The sequence below is a fragment of the Falco peregrinus genome, chromosome 1 (genome assembly GCF_023634155.1).
Source record: "Falco peregrinus isolate bFalPer1 chromosome 1, bFalPer1.pri, whole genome shotgun sequence".
Lineage (NCBI taxonomy): Eukaryota > Metazoa > Chordata > Aves > Falconiformes > Falconidae > Falco > Falco peregrinus.
This window is the reverse complement of record NC_073721.1, coordinates 63,788,861-63,808,370: the sequence shown is the minus strand read 5'-3', so window position 1 is coordinate 63,808,370 and position 19,510 is coordinate 63,788,861. Positions and strand designations below refer to the sequence as shown.

General features: G+C 34.9%; 1 protein-coding gene across 7 annotated transcripts in view; it reads right to left on the bottom strand.

Moving 5' to 3' along the window:
* The window catches only part of CEP128 (centrosomal protein 128), a 133,161-nt gene that overhangs the window by 77,511 nt on the left and 36,140 nt on the right, over positions 1-19,510 (bottom strand). For 6 of the 7 annotated variants that reach the window (XM_027779216.2, XM_055807732.1, XM_055807747.1 and 3 more), the window contains 3 exons: positions 9,708-10,058; positions 6,561-7,211; positions 2,276-2,440 (listed from right to left, as the gene is read on the bottom strand). In XM_027779216.2, coding sequence (XP_027635017.1) covers positions 2,276-2,440; positions 6,561-7,211; positions 9,708-10,058 — 1,167 coding nt within the window. The remainder of the gene's footprint in view (positions 1-2,275; positions 2,441-6,560; positions 7,212-9,707; positions 10,059-19,510) is intronic. The other variant, XM_055807751.1, reaches the window with a different exon arrangement.

Sequence of the window (19,510 nt, the reverse complement as noted above, 5' to 3'; positions counted from 1 at the left end):
TCCTCAACATTCTACTTTCAGAGCCTACAGGAGAAATGAAGTCACTAATGACTCAGAAGTGCACAGAAAGAAAGGAAAAGAAACAGAAAATTTTACCACTATTGGCTGTCCCTTTATCTTCGATTAAAAAAAAATATTAAAAACCAAGCTTTCTGTAATACCTTTGTTTCTCTGAATTATAATTCTCCATAAGGACAGAATGACATTAGATGTATACAAAGAGTGGAAAAGGAAAAGAGAGAATTCTTTTGTAACACAATAGGCTTCTGCAACACCACAATATGACAGCTAATAGGAGATTTCTCAAGAGGTAATATCATGATTTCTCCCATCCTAGCACCCCTTCTGATAATTCACAATAAAACCACAATAGTAAGAATTCTCTTAACTGATTAACGCAATCAAGTAGAACTCTCCATCTGCATTTACCTTCAAAGGTTGAGACCACAAGATCATGCACTTAAAAGCTTCTTTCAGCTTAGAGACAAAAGATCATCTCAGCTTTAAAACTGTATCTTCCCAGTATTAGGTAAGGTTGGAGCTAGTTTACAACTGATTACAGAAGACTGTGTACACTCCTACAACCACATTTCCTTAATAACAGATATAGTGCTAAAATCCCAACCTAAGAAAAAAACCCACAGTCTGAATCTTCATTTAAGCTATTTTTTATTAGTATGACAATTAAAGCACTTCATGTTAGCTTAAGCTAAGAAAAATGTCAGGTTTAACACTTCTTTTACTCCATACTTGGGAAACAAACAAACAAAACACAAAAACACCCCACCCCAGCATTTTTCTCTGACCACTAGTAGTCACAGCATACTGACTGGCAGTCGGTATATGCTGAAAACAAAAGCAGTATGACAAAAGGAGCTAATAGCATTTCCAGTCACTTTACCTACATTCAAAATGAGCCTGATGGATTTTAAGCTCAACACCTAAATGATGTTGTACACTTCATTTATAGCAACAAAATACAAATTGAAAATTAAATTGAAAAACTTGAAAAGCCACAAAAGATCTACAACATCGATGGGCTTCTTACTGGATTTAAATAGTTTGAAACTATTGAGCTCATGAAGAATTATCTGACAAGTGTTCAGCAGTCCATGTGAAATGAATGAACAAACCTCTTATCTCATGTTAATATAAATGCCTATATTAAAAATTTCTTTTCACAAGAATAAGAAATTACTAAATTGACATAGAAGAGCAAGAATCTTCCAGCTAGAGGCTAAAATATCTATTTTTTAAAGACAAGGCTAGCACAAAAAATGTATAAGCAATTTACTGTAGGATGTACAATTTTTTGTTTTCTTCAATTTTAATCTAGGAAATCACACTTGTCAAAGATTAGAGACAATCATTTTCAATGTTCTCTTAATATCAATTAGTCAAATACTGACAGGTATGTGCTTTACACTGCAGAAGGTAAAACTTCTCCATATACAGAAATACTTATCTAAATTCAAGTGTTGCAGGAAGAGAAATTTAAGATATAAAAACAGCACAATGTAAAACACATTCATGTTAAGAAACACATCAAAAAGCAATGCTGTGGAATCAGTCACGGAAAAAAAGTAGAACTCGAGAAAACATACAAAATAAAATTATTTAGCAACTTTGCATTTATCACTATATTTTTTTTTTAAAAGAAAGGTTGACAATTCCAGGTTGTGAGACTGCAAATTAGTGTTGATACTAAATAGCAATAACCAGAACACTAGGGAACAAGAATGGGGCTGGCAGACAATGTCCATCTCTAGAAATACAATGCCAGAACAAGAAAGGGATGTGAACATCTTAAAAAAAGCTGCTGCGTTTTAAACATTCAAGCAGAAAATAATTGTCATCAAGTTATTTAGAATTTCTTTTACCATGCATACATTCTTTATCTACTTCAAATTAGCTCTAAATTATGAATAATTACACTGCAACTGTAAGAAAATGTGAAGGAAACTAGAAGTGTTTCGTTAAACATTTGTTGGTTACCTACATTAGAAAGAGGGCAGGCAACAGGACTTTATTTCTACTCCTAAATAGTATTAACAAATCTTTGGAGGGCTACAAGTCATGTCCCAGCCAAAGCACTTTTGCTGCCTTTGATTTATATAGAAACTGTGTACTAGAGTATGACTGTGTATATTCTTTAATATGCACATGTATTTTTTTGTATTTTAAGTTTACCATCTATTTCTATAATTTATCACTTATTTTAGGTATTTATCAGCAGAAAGTCTGATGAATCATGGCTAAAAGCAGACAAGTTTACCTTTTTCTCCAGTTCTTCTTTTACAAACTCACATTTCTGCCTGAGTTTTATATTTTCTTCTTCACTTTGGGTTAATTCTTCTGTCAATTTATCACACTCAATTTTTATCTTCTCCAGTTGTCGACACTGAGTCTTGACTATGTTTTTCTCTTCTAAAAGTTCCATCTGATGGTAATGGGAAAATAGATTACAAAATCACTATATGGATTATTTGAAAACATTCCCAGACTGTAGTTTCAAATCCGTAAAACACCATACGGAAGGATAATTCTATTTGATTTTTTACATTTAAGTTACATTAAGTGCAATCACTTATCTGAACATGGAAAACACGTATCAGAGTTGTAGAACCATATAGTATTTTAAAAGCAGTAAATAGAAGTCTCAGATTCTGCATTTCCACTCTGCTACACTCATCAGCTTACATCACCTTAAGAAGCCCAGTACTTATGCAACTTTTCCATTACTGAAATAATTTGGAATCAGAAAGCCCAAAACTATCATTTCATTTCAGGACCTAATACTAAATTCATATCTGCAAGGAAATAACTGCAAAGATTTGGTAATTTTGATTTCTAGAATTGTGTGGGGTTTATGCTATTCATCAAAACATAGCAGAGAAAAATGAAGAAAATAGTTAAGGGCCTTGAAAGCCCTAATAAATAGGTGACTGCATAAAGTACACTGGTTTCCAGCAGAAAAGATGACTGAAACAGCCAGATTTTAGAAATTCTCTAGAATATCTAGAAAATTTTAAAAAACTAAATACATAAAGCAAAGAAGGAAACTACACACACAATACTAAAAACCAGCTTCATAACCAATGAATTGCAAGATGCAGTTACACACAAAAATAAACCTGCAGAGTAAATTCCTTCCCGAGGAAAAGCAAAAATTCTATTTGCCCAATTACACTATAAATATAACTTTTATGGGGAAGAACGGTAAGAAGAGAAGTTTTATGAGTTAATTTAGACATCAGAGCTAACCAGAGTACAAAATCTCCTCCAAAGGACAACCCTGAGAAATAACTTTGGTGTCCTACATCCACAAAGACTTACGGACACAAAAAACAAGCCTGCGATGCCTATTTTTTGTGAATATGCTTGTAAAAATCAACTTTTCAGCTCCTATTAAAGGTAATTGTATTATAATGCCTGTGCAGATGGAGACAATCCAAGAGCCAAATTCCTCACTTATATTACCTTTGAGACACAATGGAGAAAGTTAATTTTTATTTATTTCAGTATGGATAAGGCAGATGTGACCATAATTTTATTGATCTGGACTGAACCCATTTTCCACATCTGATAATCTTCAGGAAAAAAAGAACTACAACCACTTGGTATATGCATAGAAAATAATTAAGAAAGAAACACACATATATACACAATTTTATATGTATAGATACATTTCTCCAAGTAATTTTACATTAATGATTAATACTTGAAAGTGCTGTCAGGCATGAAGACATTATGTATTTTATTATTCTAAGAGAACAAGGATGTTTTTAAAGCAAATGAGGGCATGTAGTAAAATTAGGGGACAGATTTAGAGGTTCTGAACACATAGCTGACTGGGGACCACTAAGCAAACTACTTAATTTCCTATGTCTAATTTATCTATCATTTTAAATAATGAAAAAAAGACATTATAGGGATATTAGTTGGCAATCCTTTAGAATGTTCTAGCATAAACAGAATTAAAAGCTTAAGCACCAGAATCTCAGTATTGAAACAGTAAGATCCTTCTCAGTACTGACATCTCATATAAAATTCTGTTCTTCTCCAGTTCGGCTGCAACATACAAGATTCCTAAGGTACCTTCCCTGCTACCCCAAAAAATCCTGAACTACCTCATAATTTTTCAATTCAGTGCAGCACTACAGAAAGCCAGACAAAAATGAAGCAGAAAGTATCACAGAGAGGAGGCAAGAGAGGGAAGAACAATAAAGATCAAAAGTCACTTCTTACAATCTTTGCCGCAGTTGCTTCTGTAAAACACATTGCTCTACACCCTCAATGTCCTGAAAGTAACTCAGAATTCCTCCTCTAGTTAAGTTTAAGCCTTTGGTTCCTAATAAACGTGTTGAAATTTCCTTTTACTCCCCAAGTCTCTCCCAACTGATCTTTATTTTTAAGACTTTAACATTAACAACCCTTGAACAGTGTTGCACATATTCTTTCCCAAAAGCAGTTACAAAGGTTGGACAAGGCTGAGGCATAAACAACATCAAGATTACTACCCTAAACAGTAAAAGACAATTGGTTACTGAGCGCAAAAACTTACCAGCCTGGAAAAAAAAAAATACGTAAAAACACACATTTATGTTGGATTTCCCTAAACCCAAAATATTTCAATACAATTTGATAAAACGCTTTATTTTACCTTAATTCGAAAGAAAAGTATGTGCATAACAGTGAAACCCCATTGCAATGTAATGATGAGTTCAGACAAAAAGTAACCAAATCACCTGCACAATGACGTGTTCTCATCATATCTTCCTACAGATTGATACGATTATCTGTTTTGTTGCACTTACAGTCTTTGAATCAAGAGAATGTTTTGCATTATCATTTTGTGTACTCCTAAAAAAAGCTGCCTACCCTAATACCTTACAAAACTCATCTCCCTCAAGCCCTCTCTGTGTTTCAGACACACGAAGCTGTAAAAAATAAAAGTATGTATATTAAAGGTTCTGGGAAAGTCATGGCACTGGAAATGAAAGTAGTAAAAGATTTTTGTAAATATTCTCTTTAGATACGACAACCAGTACCAATATCAAGGCCGTTACTGTAAGATTGACCTTTCCATATAAAAGCAACACATTCACAATCTACCCATTTTTTGTTTACTACCATACAAAATATACTTTCCTTCTTTCCCCTTGATATTAAATGCACAGTCTTCATTTTAATGTCATTGTCAAAAGAACAATATGTATCTGGCCAGATCATTTAAATAACACTGACACATTACAACTTAAATCTCCCCCAGTGTTAAGCACTGCTGTCAAAACATTTTGATCTTAGTGATCCTTCCACCAACAACCATCTAGATTCTTTTTAATTGCTATCTTCATTAAATACTTTTGTTACCAAGTGCTTCAGAATTATTGTCAATTATTATGTCATGACTGATCTATTAAATTACTTAGAAAAGGATTGTTAGTTATGTCAATTCATAACTGCAAAAAAGTGGAAAATATGCATTTTTAACTGGTTGCATATTAGTGAGAAAAGAAAGAAAGTGAACATGCTTATATTACTTACAATGAAGTAGATCATCAATTACTACAGCTTTGATTAAGGATTTTATAGCTTTTTATGGTTGAATTGGTAGAATTTTGACATGAGCAAATTTTTAATTTGATGGGGCTGGGGTGGAAAGCATATTTATAGTGCTTCAGAACTGCATTCAAGTTATGTTAGTGATTTACAACCTATCTGGAAAACTACTGCCTCTATACTCAAATTATTATTAGGATATAAAAAATACCATCTTAAATATATATATTTAATTATGTAATCAAAATTGCTTCAATAAAAGTGCAATGTATAGCTTATACAACTGTTGACAATTGTGCAGTTTAGATCACTTCAACTGAACTTTTCAATTGTATTTAGACTTTTATAAAGCCACTAAAATGCTCATTTTCATTCCAATGCCATAACCTTGAATCAGGAGCAAATAATGTAAACTAAAGACATTAACTTGTTTCTTCATAAATAAAATGCTGTATTTCATCACTTACTATATAAACATAGTCACTTTTCTGAGAAATTGTACAGAAATTAGAAATTCTAAAAACTCTTTGAAATAAAAAGAACTATTAAAATTAATCTTAACAAGTGGTATCATTATTCACCTTCTGAACATGCTTCCAGATAGAATGATAGTATTTCTGCATCATGTAATTTAAACATTTAGAAAAACACATCATCCTCAAAATACTGCAAGTTCTTTAATAGGGCCATGACAATAATTATAAAAATAACAGTTGAAGAAGAAAGTATCAAGTCAAATTAATGCGACAGCCTCATATTGCTCCTTCTGTTCTGGTCACAGACTTACCTATTTTCTCTGCTTTTGAAGAAAAGCTTTTGACCTAAGTCTGTTACTGTTAACATTTTTTACCCTGAACGTTAGATTTTTATGATGACCTGCAATAAAACATGTCCGAAATGTTTTAAAGCCCATGCTTTATTACCTTCATCATTCAATAGAGGCAAAAAAACCCCCAAAATATAACCAATCTGACATTGGAATTCTTCAGAATAAGTACCTTTAGCACTGTAATCTGAGCCTCTGCATCATCCTTTTCTTGTTTAAGGAGTTTCATGAGCTCTTGAACATTTTGTTCATGTTTCATTTTAACGTTCTGTAACTCTGATCTAAGATCTGCCAACTCCTGTTGGTGAACTTCTCTTTCCATCTTCAGCTGCCTTGTAGCCGAAGTCATCTCTTCATGCTTAGATTCCTGCTGTTTCTGGAGATCTGAGAGGCTCTTATGTAATTCCTTTTTGACTTTCTCCTCTTCTGCTATTCTGTTTGTTAGTTCCACACGTACTGAGCTTAAGTTCTTTACATCTGCTTGCATTTCTAAGAGTCTTTCTTGGTCTTTTTTATGGATTAAGTTACTAGTCGCAAGTTCTGTCTCCAAGTACTCCTTTTCAGCTTGCATTTGATTTTGTATAAAGACTTGCTTTTTTAACTCATTCTCCAATTTATTTACAGTAGCTTGAACTTCTTTCATTTCTTCTTCAAGAGATACCTGGTGAGACTTCATTTCACTCAGTTTTACCTCTTTGCAGTGGAGGAGTTCTTCCTGCTGGGCTCTCTTTGTAAGCACATCATTCAGCTCTTTTCGAAGGTTTTCTATTTGGTGTATAGCAGAGAGAAGTTGACTTCTGAGGTCATCCTTTTCTTTGAGCACCTAGGAAAGGAGAAAAGTGCAACCTAAAGTAATTAAAGAAAATTGTTGGAAGGATATTCATTAAGAATGTCTAAAGAATCATTAGCACACTTTGTTCTGTGAAAATAAAAAAGTTTTACTTGTTATGAACTCAGCTGAAATTTATTCAGTGTTTCTTTAAATTTAGACACAGAACATTTGTGATCTCAAATGTATACTTGTCCTTCAATGATCTAGCCTCCAAAGCAGGGACAGTTCTGGTTAATCCCCTGCTTTTCTCACCCTGTTTGCAGATTGAGATGGGTCTCTGCTGGTTCCTTGAAACAGGGAGATGGAGGAAATGAGGCAATACAATAACGCAACAGAATACAGGTAGGACTGTTGGTCACACATCCCTTACCTACAGGCTCATTTCATAGGCTGACTTATTTTGCTTATTTTCTAAAATACTATATATGAAATATATAAACTTTAAACTATTTTGAAACTGCACACAGTAGATGAATGGATAGCAGTTAAAAGCCTCTTTCACGCATGCATCAAAGCCAAGAATCGAAGACTTCATCTTCAACATAAAAAAGCAGCCACATATAATAAATTTTCACTGTTTTCCTAAGGAGCTTAAGGGTTGGGTTGGTTTTGGGTTTTTTTTTTTCAACACAGATACATTTCAGGTTAAAAAAATCCTAGAAAATGTGCTAAATGACAGGAAAAATTTGTACTGCGAGTACACGTATGTTACAAAATACTGCATTTCATTCAAATCATGTTACACACACCACTCCTAATACCTACTTATCTGAAGTTATAATTTAATTTTAACATTCTGTTTAAAATAAGAAGGAATTTACAGTACATCTATCATGAGTCACACAACTTACACCACAGGAAAAAGGGTGATATAAAGTGACAACATGAGATTTTCCTGATGTATCACAAACTACTGGATTCTTTAAACTGGGTTAAATAAATTTTACACTGAATTTTACTGACTACTTCCACTAATTCCACAAACAGTACACATTTCTTATAGATACAGCAAAACTACCTGGAATAAGCCAGAACAAAAAGGCAATTAAGGTTAACAGATTGAAGATTAAAAATAATGAAATAATTTGTAATTACATGAAGAATAAGCATGGCAAAACAAAATACAAAATCAATCAAGAATATGGGGTAATGACCATCACGCTTTTTTTCTGAGAAAATAAATAAATAAATCAGTATTTCAACCTTCCTAAAACTGTCTTGCAATTCTAGTTCCATGATTTGGCTAAAATAACACCAGTAAAATTTCATTAAAACACCCCATAAGTAACTTGCTTACAGTGTAAGTATGTTCTCTACATTCCATACTTAGAAGAAAATACTTTGCCAACAACATGAGATTCCACGGTCAACAAATATCAAGGATAACCACATAGGCAAGACTGACCAAATTATCCCAATAATTCCAAAAGAATGAAACCTAAACAATCTTTCTATAGCCCACCCGTTGTCCGCAAACATTTGGAACATCTCATAGAATTGCAAGCTGATTGTAATCCAGTTTTGAAAGTTTGCCATCAGCCCTTTGAAGTCCTATAATAGAAAGCAAAGACAACAGACTGCCATTTCTCCTCTTTCTTTATTATTTATTTTTATAGGGTTTTGTCTCAGATGTTAATTGTCTGTATATTTCAAAGCTGTTAAATGTTCTTCTAGTTCCCTGAAGCTTATCACAAATGCTGCATCTAGATTGATTATATCCTCATATAGAAGCTGTTTACAACTTTGTATTGAAAATATGAAATACTGTATTTTTTTCTCCTCCACAATGATGCACAGTTTATTTGACATTATGTATCCTCCAATAAAGAGATTTTCTTCAGGAGTGACACCTCAAACTTGTTGGTGAGATGCTGATGATTTTAAAAATAAGAATGAATAGCGACAACATTTCTTAAGCGGAGCTTAAACCAAAGTGACTGCATTTTTATGCATTTGTCACACAAAAAGAGGTAAAAGCCATGTCAAGGAGTCTTATGTAACAAAGAGGACATTACTGTGGACAGTGCTACCAATTGTCACTGCCCAGACCTGTCCACACCTTGAAATGAACAGCAATCTCAGCACCTTTTGGCACTCCTCTCCCGCTTGTTACTCACAACTGTCCTCTACTTTTTGCTTCTCGTTTGTCTGTTATGAGACACACAGAATTTCTAGATGACTCAGGTTTTCTTCCTTTCCTTAACACATCCATTTACCCAGGCGAGAGATGACCAGCTTCTTACAGGCTTGCAAACCTTATTGCCTCAGACAACTGCCAGGATTAATCAATACAAGATGATTACTATGGAATGAATTGTTGGAGTGCTGGTAGAACACAGTTCTGGAGAGAAACAGCAATCCCAGAAAATTTCATCCCAAACTTAAAGCAGAAAGTAGTTTGTCACAGCTTGCATAAATGAAGATAAGGAGTTCATTTCTAAAAAAATTGGAAAGGGTACAACACACACGCACCCCAGTCAATCTTACCTGACTGTTCTTGTCCATCAGTTGGCTGATAGTTTCATTTTGTTTTTCCACCTCACAACCCAGTTTCTTACATTTCAGCTTCCACTGGCGGATGGTTTCCTGTGCTCTCACCTTCAGATCTTCTCTTTTTTTCTCAGTCTCCAGCCTGAGTGCCTCTGAATGCTTGAATTCAGCGAGGTACCGTTCCGCTTCCTTGGTGCTCTCTTCAACCTGTTGAGCTAACTCAGCAGACTGGAGTTCAGTTTGTCTACGTCCACTCTCACAAGCCTTGTAGCAACTCTCTATCTCCTTCAGCTGGTCCAGCATTTTTTCCTGCTGCTTCTCCCTGTTTTCCAGGTCTGATGTTAACACCTGGAATCATCATAGGAAAATATGAAAATTTCAACTCTAAAAAGATAAGATATGAAAACTTATCAAAGAGCATACAGTGATGTTAAATCAAATTTCTAAAATATGAATACCATAAGAGATGTCCTTGACTAGCAGGGAAATGCCCTGTTAGCCCATAGAATGTCCTCTGCAATGGTAAAGGATTTCAACCCAAGATATAAAATACATGGTTACTCCATCCCATATTTTACTTTCTGCATCTGTTCCTCTTCTGCTTGTTCTTGTTATTTTAAGTTTGAGAAGGAATCATTGACCTGGATCCTCATATGTCACAGGCTAGACAAATATGGAATAGAGCAAATAGTAAGATCTAAGATTAATATAAATAGATGACAGATGAAAAAGAAAATTGTCAAGCAAAGAGTAGTATTCACCACAACCTATACTATATGAGCTAATTTTTACCCAGTTTTATGCTGGTTGCTTTTATGGAAACAGCATGATTAATAAGGGCATTTCGGAAAGCACTGATGAATACAAAGAGAACACAAAAGTTTGGTAGATATTTCTAGAAGAAAGTGCAAAGATGTTTGAAAATGTAGCAAGCGTATTAGAGCCAACGTGAGTTGGCCTTTCAATACTGAATGCAATTGAAACCACATATTTTAAAGATAACAAGCGACGTCTATCTCGAATCTGATATTTCTCAGGACAGCCTCATCAGCAAGTCAGGAAAAAAGTCCTCCATGTACCTTCTGCAAGGGCATATTCAGAAACCAGTTATTGAAGCTTCAGTAGCTAAACTGAATTTTATTGAGATCATCACACAGAATTTCAAATTAGTATTCTGCATTTTGGGCCTATTTAGACTGCTTTCATACCATTCAGTATTTTCATTAATGACTTAAATGAATTCAATAGGCTTGCTCTATAGTCAGTCAAAGATACTATCAAGCTTCAAGGGATGGAAGTACTTTAGAGAAGAGGATTAGATTTCAGACCAACTGAAACAAATTAGAGATGTAGCCTGAAATAAACAGGGTGCAATTCAGAATGGATGAGAGAAAAATACTTTCCCTAGGCAAAAAAGTGACTTCACAGATGCACACGGAATGACTATTTAGAACAAGCTCCTTCCTCAAGGTGGGGGTGGGAGGAGTGGCTTCAGTTTGTTGGTTGAGTTTTTCTTTGTGGGTTTGCTGCAGTTTTTTTCTCCCTCCAAACCCGACCATTGCCTCCTGGGAGGCAATAAATTTTCACAGTCTTTTGAGAATAGCATTAGTTGTTCAGAAAAGACGACTGCATGTGCACTCTTGCATGTGACAGACTGCAATACTGCCAGAACACACAGACTGATGCTAGACTTGAACAGACAGTCCAGCTTGCTGCTCCGACCCATGACGCAAAACAGGAGTAGGATTATCCACTGGACAATCAGTTGCTTCCCTGTAGGATGAATATTCCTGCTTAGACACAAGTGCTATATAGATGACAAAACAATAAATACATTACAGGATAGTCAGGAGTAAATTTTACACAGGTGGCAAAATAGAAACAGGAAAGTCTTTCTAGATTTACAATTCTATACATTAGAAAACACCCACATATACTCTGCCTCAGTATTATTGAAGCATGTCTTTTCAAGCTCATCAGGCAAAACAGCCAGGCCTAACCTCATAAAAAACTCTTGATTCATAAGACAAAACCAGCCAAAAAAAACTTTGCAAGCTACAAGTAGCAACATTTTATCAAAATGAGCTTAATTTCAAAAGAAAACAGATTATAATACTACTTTACAGATAAGGATTTAAATTCTGAATGTAGCAGAAATTAAAAATATCCTGATAAGGTACAGTCAGCATTACATTTACCCTTCCACAGATTTTTCTAAAATGGATCATTATTTCTTCAGTCATATCATTATACATCCTATTATCATTTCCCATTTCCTGTCTTTCTGGAGACACCACAGAGGATGTCAGCCTAAATTGATGCACTATTCAACTCTGCATCATTAAAAATAAAATAGTTATTTCTGTATAATTCCACCAGAGAACACACTCCATTAATACAACTACAGTTCCCACAGACTTTTTAATGAAATGAGTCTAAGCTTAAACAAAGAAAGCAATGTTCAATTAATTGTAAACATTCATTTCACTATGTAGAAGGAAAACTTACTCTCCAATTTATTGATTTACAGTAAGATGAAAAAATAGGAACATTTGTTTATCTTGAAGCACAACTAATTTATCAACACGAGCTATTTGCATGAGGAGGAAAAAATAACTTTGACATGTATGTGCCAATATAAACGTGAATTCTAATGTTTTACTTTTACAATTTGTGAAAGATATGTCTTTGCAAATAGTTTGTGCTTTGCTTAGAAAAGTTAAGCAAGCACAGACCCAAAACAGTTGGATTCAGGTGGAAAACAGCAGCATAGCGCATCAACATTTCATGCAGCTTTCCCTATGGAGCAAGGGGATAGAGAAACAGTGGGTCTCCTCTCTCCATTTTTATAACATTATAACAGGGCACCCAAATGTACTGTATGCAGTTGTCAAAATTCTGTCTGACCTGTAAGGGCTCACCCTATCGGTATCTACAACATTAAATAAGCAGCTTTTCAGACACAGGCTATCATAAAAATAAGTAAAGAGTCAGGTATGAAATCATAGTTATTATCTATACACATAAAGAGGTAGGTTTCACAGAAAGAAAATGCCTCTTCCCAGGTATGGCATATACATACATTCACACGAGGAGGACAGACATACACAAGCACTATTTGTTAGAGATTTTTATTGCTTCAGTATCTGTAAGAGCACACCTCAAACCTCACTGTCCACGTGTCTATAAGAAACAAAGATTATGGACCTGCTTTTTGGTTCCTTGGAAAATCCCAACACACAATCCCAATTTCTAGGCATTCTGTGGACAAAGTAGGATGAGTGATCGTTTACAATTTGTAAAATAACATTTCTAACAGAGCAGTTACAGGCAAGTAATCTCTTTGCCATTTGTCATTACCTGCCTGCATACATGTCAACATTGTGGTTGATCTGAAGCAACCCTTCACAACAACGAACATGTGGAGGTTATCAGAACAATCGTAACAGTCATGGCTGTCATTTAATGATTAGAAATAACAATCAACAGTGTCAGCAGGGTATATCTTGTTAAACACGATACCCCATTCAGACAAACACTGCTCAGAAAATAACCGATTACTAGTTTTCATGGAACTGTACTATCAGCAGATAGTAAAGAGTTAATACAACACAGCTCCATTAAGCAAGTTACACTACCATGTACTTTTAATGCCTAATTTTGATTTAATTAGAATTAAGATTGTTTTGATAGTAAGAAATAATTATGCAAATTACTGTTGTTATTGGAAGAACATTGTACTTGGCAGTGGTGTGCTGTTATGACCTTGTGGTTTCATTTCATACTGATGATCTTACAAACTTATGCATCTAGCTTAATTATCAGTTATTTTTGGTTGTAAAGATTGTTTAGAAAGAAATTAAAAGCTTAACATCACAGTTTTCAACTTTAGTGTATTTTCAAAAAACTTCAGGTTTAATATGTAAAATTTTAATAAATACCATGTTTAATGTTCCTAAGTTTGTCAAGGCCTTCAGTCTTGAGAGCCACCTATTTTCTCTTAAAATAACAAAGTATCTTGCATAGAATGTTTATACCTGCATCCTACTATGGATGTACATATGCTTATTCTTGAATATTAAAATAACACCTGGAGTGTGTAGGTACCCTTATTTCACCATCATGTTTTACATCCTCTGTATACAGACGTCTGTCGGAGTCTCAATCCCGTTTCCCTTCAGCCTTTTAAGTCCTCATTTTCCCCTCAGCCACAGAATCTCAGTTGCAAAGGACACTAAATATGCATGCAGACAATACATCATAAAATGTTATCATTAAGGTAAGGCATATAGCTTGACTGTTCCCTTTGCAGAGCTGTTTGTACGCACACTCTACCGCAGCTGTGGCCAGAGCAGTACAGAATACTAAATTCAGCACAGGCTGAAACTCAGATAGGGGCTAGGTCAGACACTGGGAGGACCTATTCTGGTATTATAATCAAATGTTGTACCACAGGGGGTTTATGTGATTTTTTGGTTGGGGTTTTTTTTTTTTGTTTGTTTGGGAGGTTGGTGGTTTGTTGTTTTTTTCATTTGTATTAAGGGTGAAATACTGTGTTACCTGTGGGGAAGCAGCTACCCTCCATTAGGATGCCACAGCACACAGAAGATAAAGAAAGTGCCACTAAAAGAAAAATAAATCAAAAATTTAACATAACTAATGTAAGTTTGATCTCAGCCTTCAGAGTTGGGGCATTTGAAGGAACTGATCAAAGAGAAACATCAGTCCTTACCACTGACTACATCTTAATCCAGCTCCCAGGCCTGTTTAGATTTACAGTGCTCAGAGCCCTGTTAGTGCTTGAAAAGTTGGAATTAATCGCAGATGTCAGCCTCCATCTTTGTCTGGGGAACATGTTTAAACTCGGTGCTTGAAGTCACCAGCAGGCCCACATCCAACGGAATGTGTCTGAGGAGATGCTCTTCAGTTCTGTATCCCTGAAGCCTGGACCACAAGCTCAATGTCCAACCACGTCAGTACATGTACTGATGGGTTCCACCACGTACAGCTGCCTCCTGACCTTGCAGGCTGCCCTCTTGCTAGGGCAGGAGAATTTGGCAGTGATGCTTACTTTAGACCTTGCAGAATATACCCCAGTTTTCACATCCCTACCCTGGAATTATCCTTCTAGGTATCTTGCTAGGGCAGGAGAATTTGGCAGTGATGCTTACTTTAGACCTTGCAGAATATACCCCAGTTTTCACATCCCTACCCTGGAATTATCCTTCTAGGTAATTCAGAATTTAAATATTTTAAGGATTTCTATGAGACAGGAACATAGAGATGTGGGAGGTTTTGGTTTGGGTGTTTTTGGTTGGTTTTTTTTGTTGTTTTGTTTTTTTGTGGAGAGTGGGTGTGTGTTTTATTTTGGTTGTTTGGGTGATTTTTTTTAAATATTCATCCAATTTTCTCCTTCTCAATTGCGACTGTAGTAAACAAGAGTGAGAAGACAAAGGAAAACAATATCAGGAGGTTACACTTCTAGGAAAAAAAATAAAATCACATTCCTTGAACATCTGAGTTTCTCTTCCAAGTAGCAAATCACTAAGCACCTGTCATTCCAAAAAAATTTCCATGCAGATGAGATTAAGACTCCAGATTCCAAGGAGCACCTGGTGTTTTTGCAGGCTGAAGATCCATCACACAGAGAACGCAGTGAGCTGCTCTGGAGGCAATAGAAGCATGACAATATACTGCAATATATGTTACAACAGTATGGAGGTTCTGACAGGAGCAACCCAGGATATGCAGAATAGTTCATTGTTGAAATGTATTGTTCATACATGTACAGCAATTGTTAGCATGTTTTGCACTGTTGTTACTATAGAAAATCCTGATTGTGGCACATTTTCTCTTCGTCTTCACAGAAGACAAGTCTGGGTCTCAATTTTTCTAACCTGATTAATTTTATTGCTGCATTTTCATAGTTCCACTGCTAACAAAACCAAGGGCAAGTTATTAGAATACTTGTGCCAACTATTCACCACCAGCAAAACATCAAACACCTCCTGGCCTTAATAGCTGAAGACTTTTATAAAAGAGAATTACGTTTGTGGAACACTTGAAAAAACATCATTAAGATTAGTTACTAAATCCTGGGTTACAGCATACTAATGTTCCAGAGATATGAATGCAAATATTTTCAGAACTGATTAGTTTGTATCAGCCCTCAGACTGCAACAGCACTGCAGACATTTCAATTGACAGGCTCTGGTGAGAGATGACACAGAACAGAGGGGTTTAACAAACTCAAAACCAGATGCAGCATTTGCCCCAAGTAAAACAGTTGTGCATCTAGTGTTTTACACATCCAACATCCCAACACGTAATCTAGTTTTCAACTTTTATTATAAACTGGAGGCAGAGAAAGAGGACAACATTCTCCAGTTAGAGCCCGGTTACTTATCTGAAGTGTAAATTAATCACCACATGCACCTCTGCCACCATTCAAGCAACTCATGTAGCTCGGACTTCTAAAGTCCCTAGCTTGACTACACATCAGAGTTGTGACCTGCCTTTTCAACACCTAACTTAAAGTAAAGCACCACAAAGCGCAAAACAAAATTCTTTCTAGGTATAGAAAACATAACACAGTGTATTCAGTGCAACTTTCCTTAAAACTTTTATGAACATTAAAAGGCAAGTGAGGATCTCTCATTTGCTACAATTTACAGAACTCATGCCTTATATCAGTTATGTGCAAACAGTCTATACTGATAAGAATACAGAAAGCCACATTTTACCCCACCACACTAACTGTCACCAAAATTAGGGGTCAACTGAAGTGGATCTATACGTACTTTTCTCCATCCTTTTTTCTTCTGCCCTACATCTCAGCAACGCAGTCACCAGATTCTAATGCTACGTAATCACAGTCCTTGTCACTGAGTTTTCAACAATGCCATCCAAACCATGTACCCAATTATTTCTTACTCATTTTTCCTGAATGTAGACCTCAAATATTTATTTATTACAATCTGATCTGCATCTCTTGCCAATCATATTGTACCTAACTATCAAGAACCATTAATCCAGAAGGTTTAGATTTTTCACGCAAGCATAAATTCTGTGAACTGAATAATCAAAGATGCATACATTCAATCAGTCAGGAAGTGTATTCATTCAGTAAAAGGTACATTGCAAAAAAAATAAATTTATTAAAGTGATGCTTTCTCCATATTTTTCCAAAGCTTGAACCATTACTCGTTCTAACAGGTAATTCTTTACGCAAATAAAGACAGAGGTAGAACACCTTCCCCGCACCCCAAAGCTGATATGTGATTTTAAATACAAACTTTATCAAAGTGAATAGCATCCGTACATTTTAAATCTATCTGTAGCACTATTTTGGCATTTGAACTCCACAGAGGCTGGTCTGCAGAGGTATTGATTCCTCCTATTTTGTAAGAGTCTCTCTTTAAATTTAGAAATGTGTTACCTATTGATTTTCAGATATCTTAATTGGCTCATATACTGAAAATAATTGGATATGAGTTTCATCTTTAGAGGATGAAAAAGCCATAAAATAAATTTTAATGAGGATAAGATCTTCATCAATCTTCATAAGACTGAAAGACCTACATTAGTGATGAATTCTGATCTTAAATAAACAAATCAATAACTTTCCTTCAGAAAATTTGAAATATTTTAACAAACAGACCACTGTTACACTCTACTGTACAATACTATAAGACTACTTTGACCTAATTAGTATGAGAAGTCATTAGTAAATCAAACAATTTCACAAGAGTCTAAACATGCTTACAGAGAAACCAGGGTACTGTATCTTTATAATTTCCATACTTTGTTTATTTCTTAGCCATCATAGTCAGCTATTATAGCCCCATATCTATATAGTTCCATGCAGAAAAATATTTTTTAAATAGTTGTATACATTTGCAAGATTTTATAGAAGCATCCTCAGGTAAAATATAGCAACCAAAATAAATTAATTTCTAAATTTAATAGAAAAAAATTTAAGATTGAACTCACTTCTAAACATTAGTTTAAAGAATGTGATTATAATCTTTTTCATCCTCTCAGTTTTACATCATACTGTGATCTTATGGCAGCTGTCAGGGACTAAATGTAAAACACAACTCAAATTGTTGAAAACAATGACATTAAAATAATTCAAAAGAAATTTCTAATATCACATGTACACCAGAAGCAAGTGCAATTACATCCTCCCAACTAACCAAAGATAAATTACACTCAAGCCAAACATGACTCGTCACTTCCAACTGAGAATCAGACTATCTGATAGGAGCAGCTGTTAGAACAGGCTTCACAAAATGCTTTGTTAGTACATAAGTTTAGAAATTCACATCCTTACATTCCTTGATGTCTCATTAAAGGAAAAACACACAAGCTATTTTCCTGTTACTGCCTCTGTAGGAGAATGGCAGTGGGAAGCAGATAAGAAGTACAAAGTATTTTTTGTTGAGATAATCAGGGAAGTCAATGATTTCTAACTCAGAGCAATGCAATGACGCCAGCTGAGCACTCTTCCATCAGTATTTTCACAGAGCAGGAAATCAGTATTTTAACATCATTCTGACCCTCAAGAAAGCATGTTCTACAAGCAGAAGTTCAAAAATATTTTGTTTTCTATGGGGTTGTATCCCATTAACTCCTGTCAAAGTAATTCCATTTCTCAGGCCCCACAGAACAAAAGAACAGGTTTTTCTGGAGTTGTATTGGCCAGCTAGAACACAAATGCTGATGGGCATCAGGAAATGAGTTCTGCTTGCCTTACCCTCTATAGAAGCACTCTAGGTCTTTTTAAACCTCTTCAATAATCAGTTTTTATAAAGCATGTAAGAACTTTTTTGAGACTCAATTTTTTCCAAATGTAATTTGATATATTAGTTTGATTTAAATAGGCACTGAAGCTGACAAGGGAAAAGAGTAGCAGAAGTAAACTGAACAGCATAGTCCTGTAAATCTATGAAAAGACAAAAAAAGTAATTCCTACTTTTGAGTTTCAAAAGTGATGCAACACCATTTCAATGAAAAGTACCTTCATTAGAAAAACTAAACACAACATACAAAACCAGACTTACCGAATGCTTTAATAAATGTACAACAAATGTTAAGTACTTGACTACTGAAATCCCACATAGGGTTTTGAAAATATCCCCTTTTCTTCTGACAGTCATGAAAGACAGAAGAAAACAGCTACTGTTCAGGAATCATACTACCAATGACAAATCTAAACAAGATCCAAAAATACAGAAGTCTCCTGTCTTAAATAAAAAGGTTACTGCCTCCTTATATCTTATTTCATCTTCAAGTCTTTTAATTAAAATTCCAGTGTCAAAGACTGCTGCTATTCTTTTCACAGAGAATCCCTTTAAGTAGTTTACCATAAATAAGAATACTAATACTTATTATTATATTGCATCTAATTGTTAAAAAAAAAGAGTAGTTATGATCTATTTTTGTTACTCTTCTGCACTTTCTCATAGAACAAGGTATCCCAGTTTGTTTGAAGTTAAACTTTAGTTCTGAGGTATGATATAAGGGGGAATAAGGAAGTAAATACTAACTTATAAAAGTAGTTCCAGAAACAACTACTAATGCTAAATGCTGATAAAAATCAGATCACCTTTTCATTGCACATGTGAAAAAGGAGTAATCTAAACCACGAATTCATGGGCAATAGCAATTACCTTTTTTGGTTTATTAACAAGATGGGGGAGGAAAACCTCTGCAAACTTGGATCACCTTTCAAAGTTATTTACAGAATAAACCAATAAGACTATGATAGTTACTCTTAGTGTTAAAGGTTACTCCTT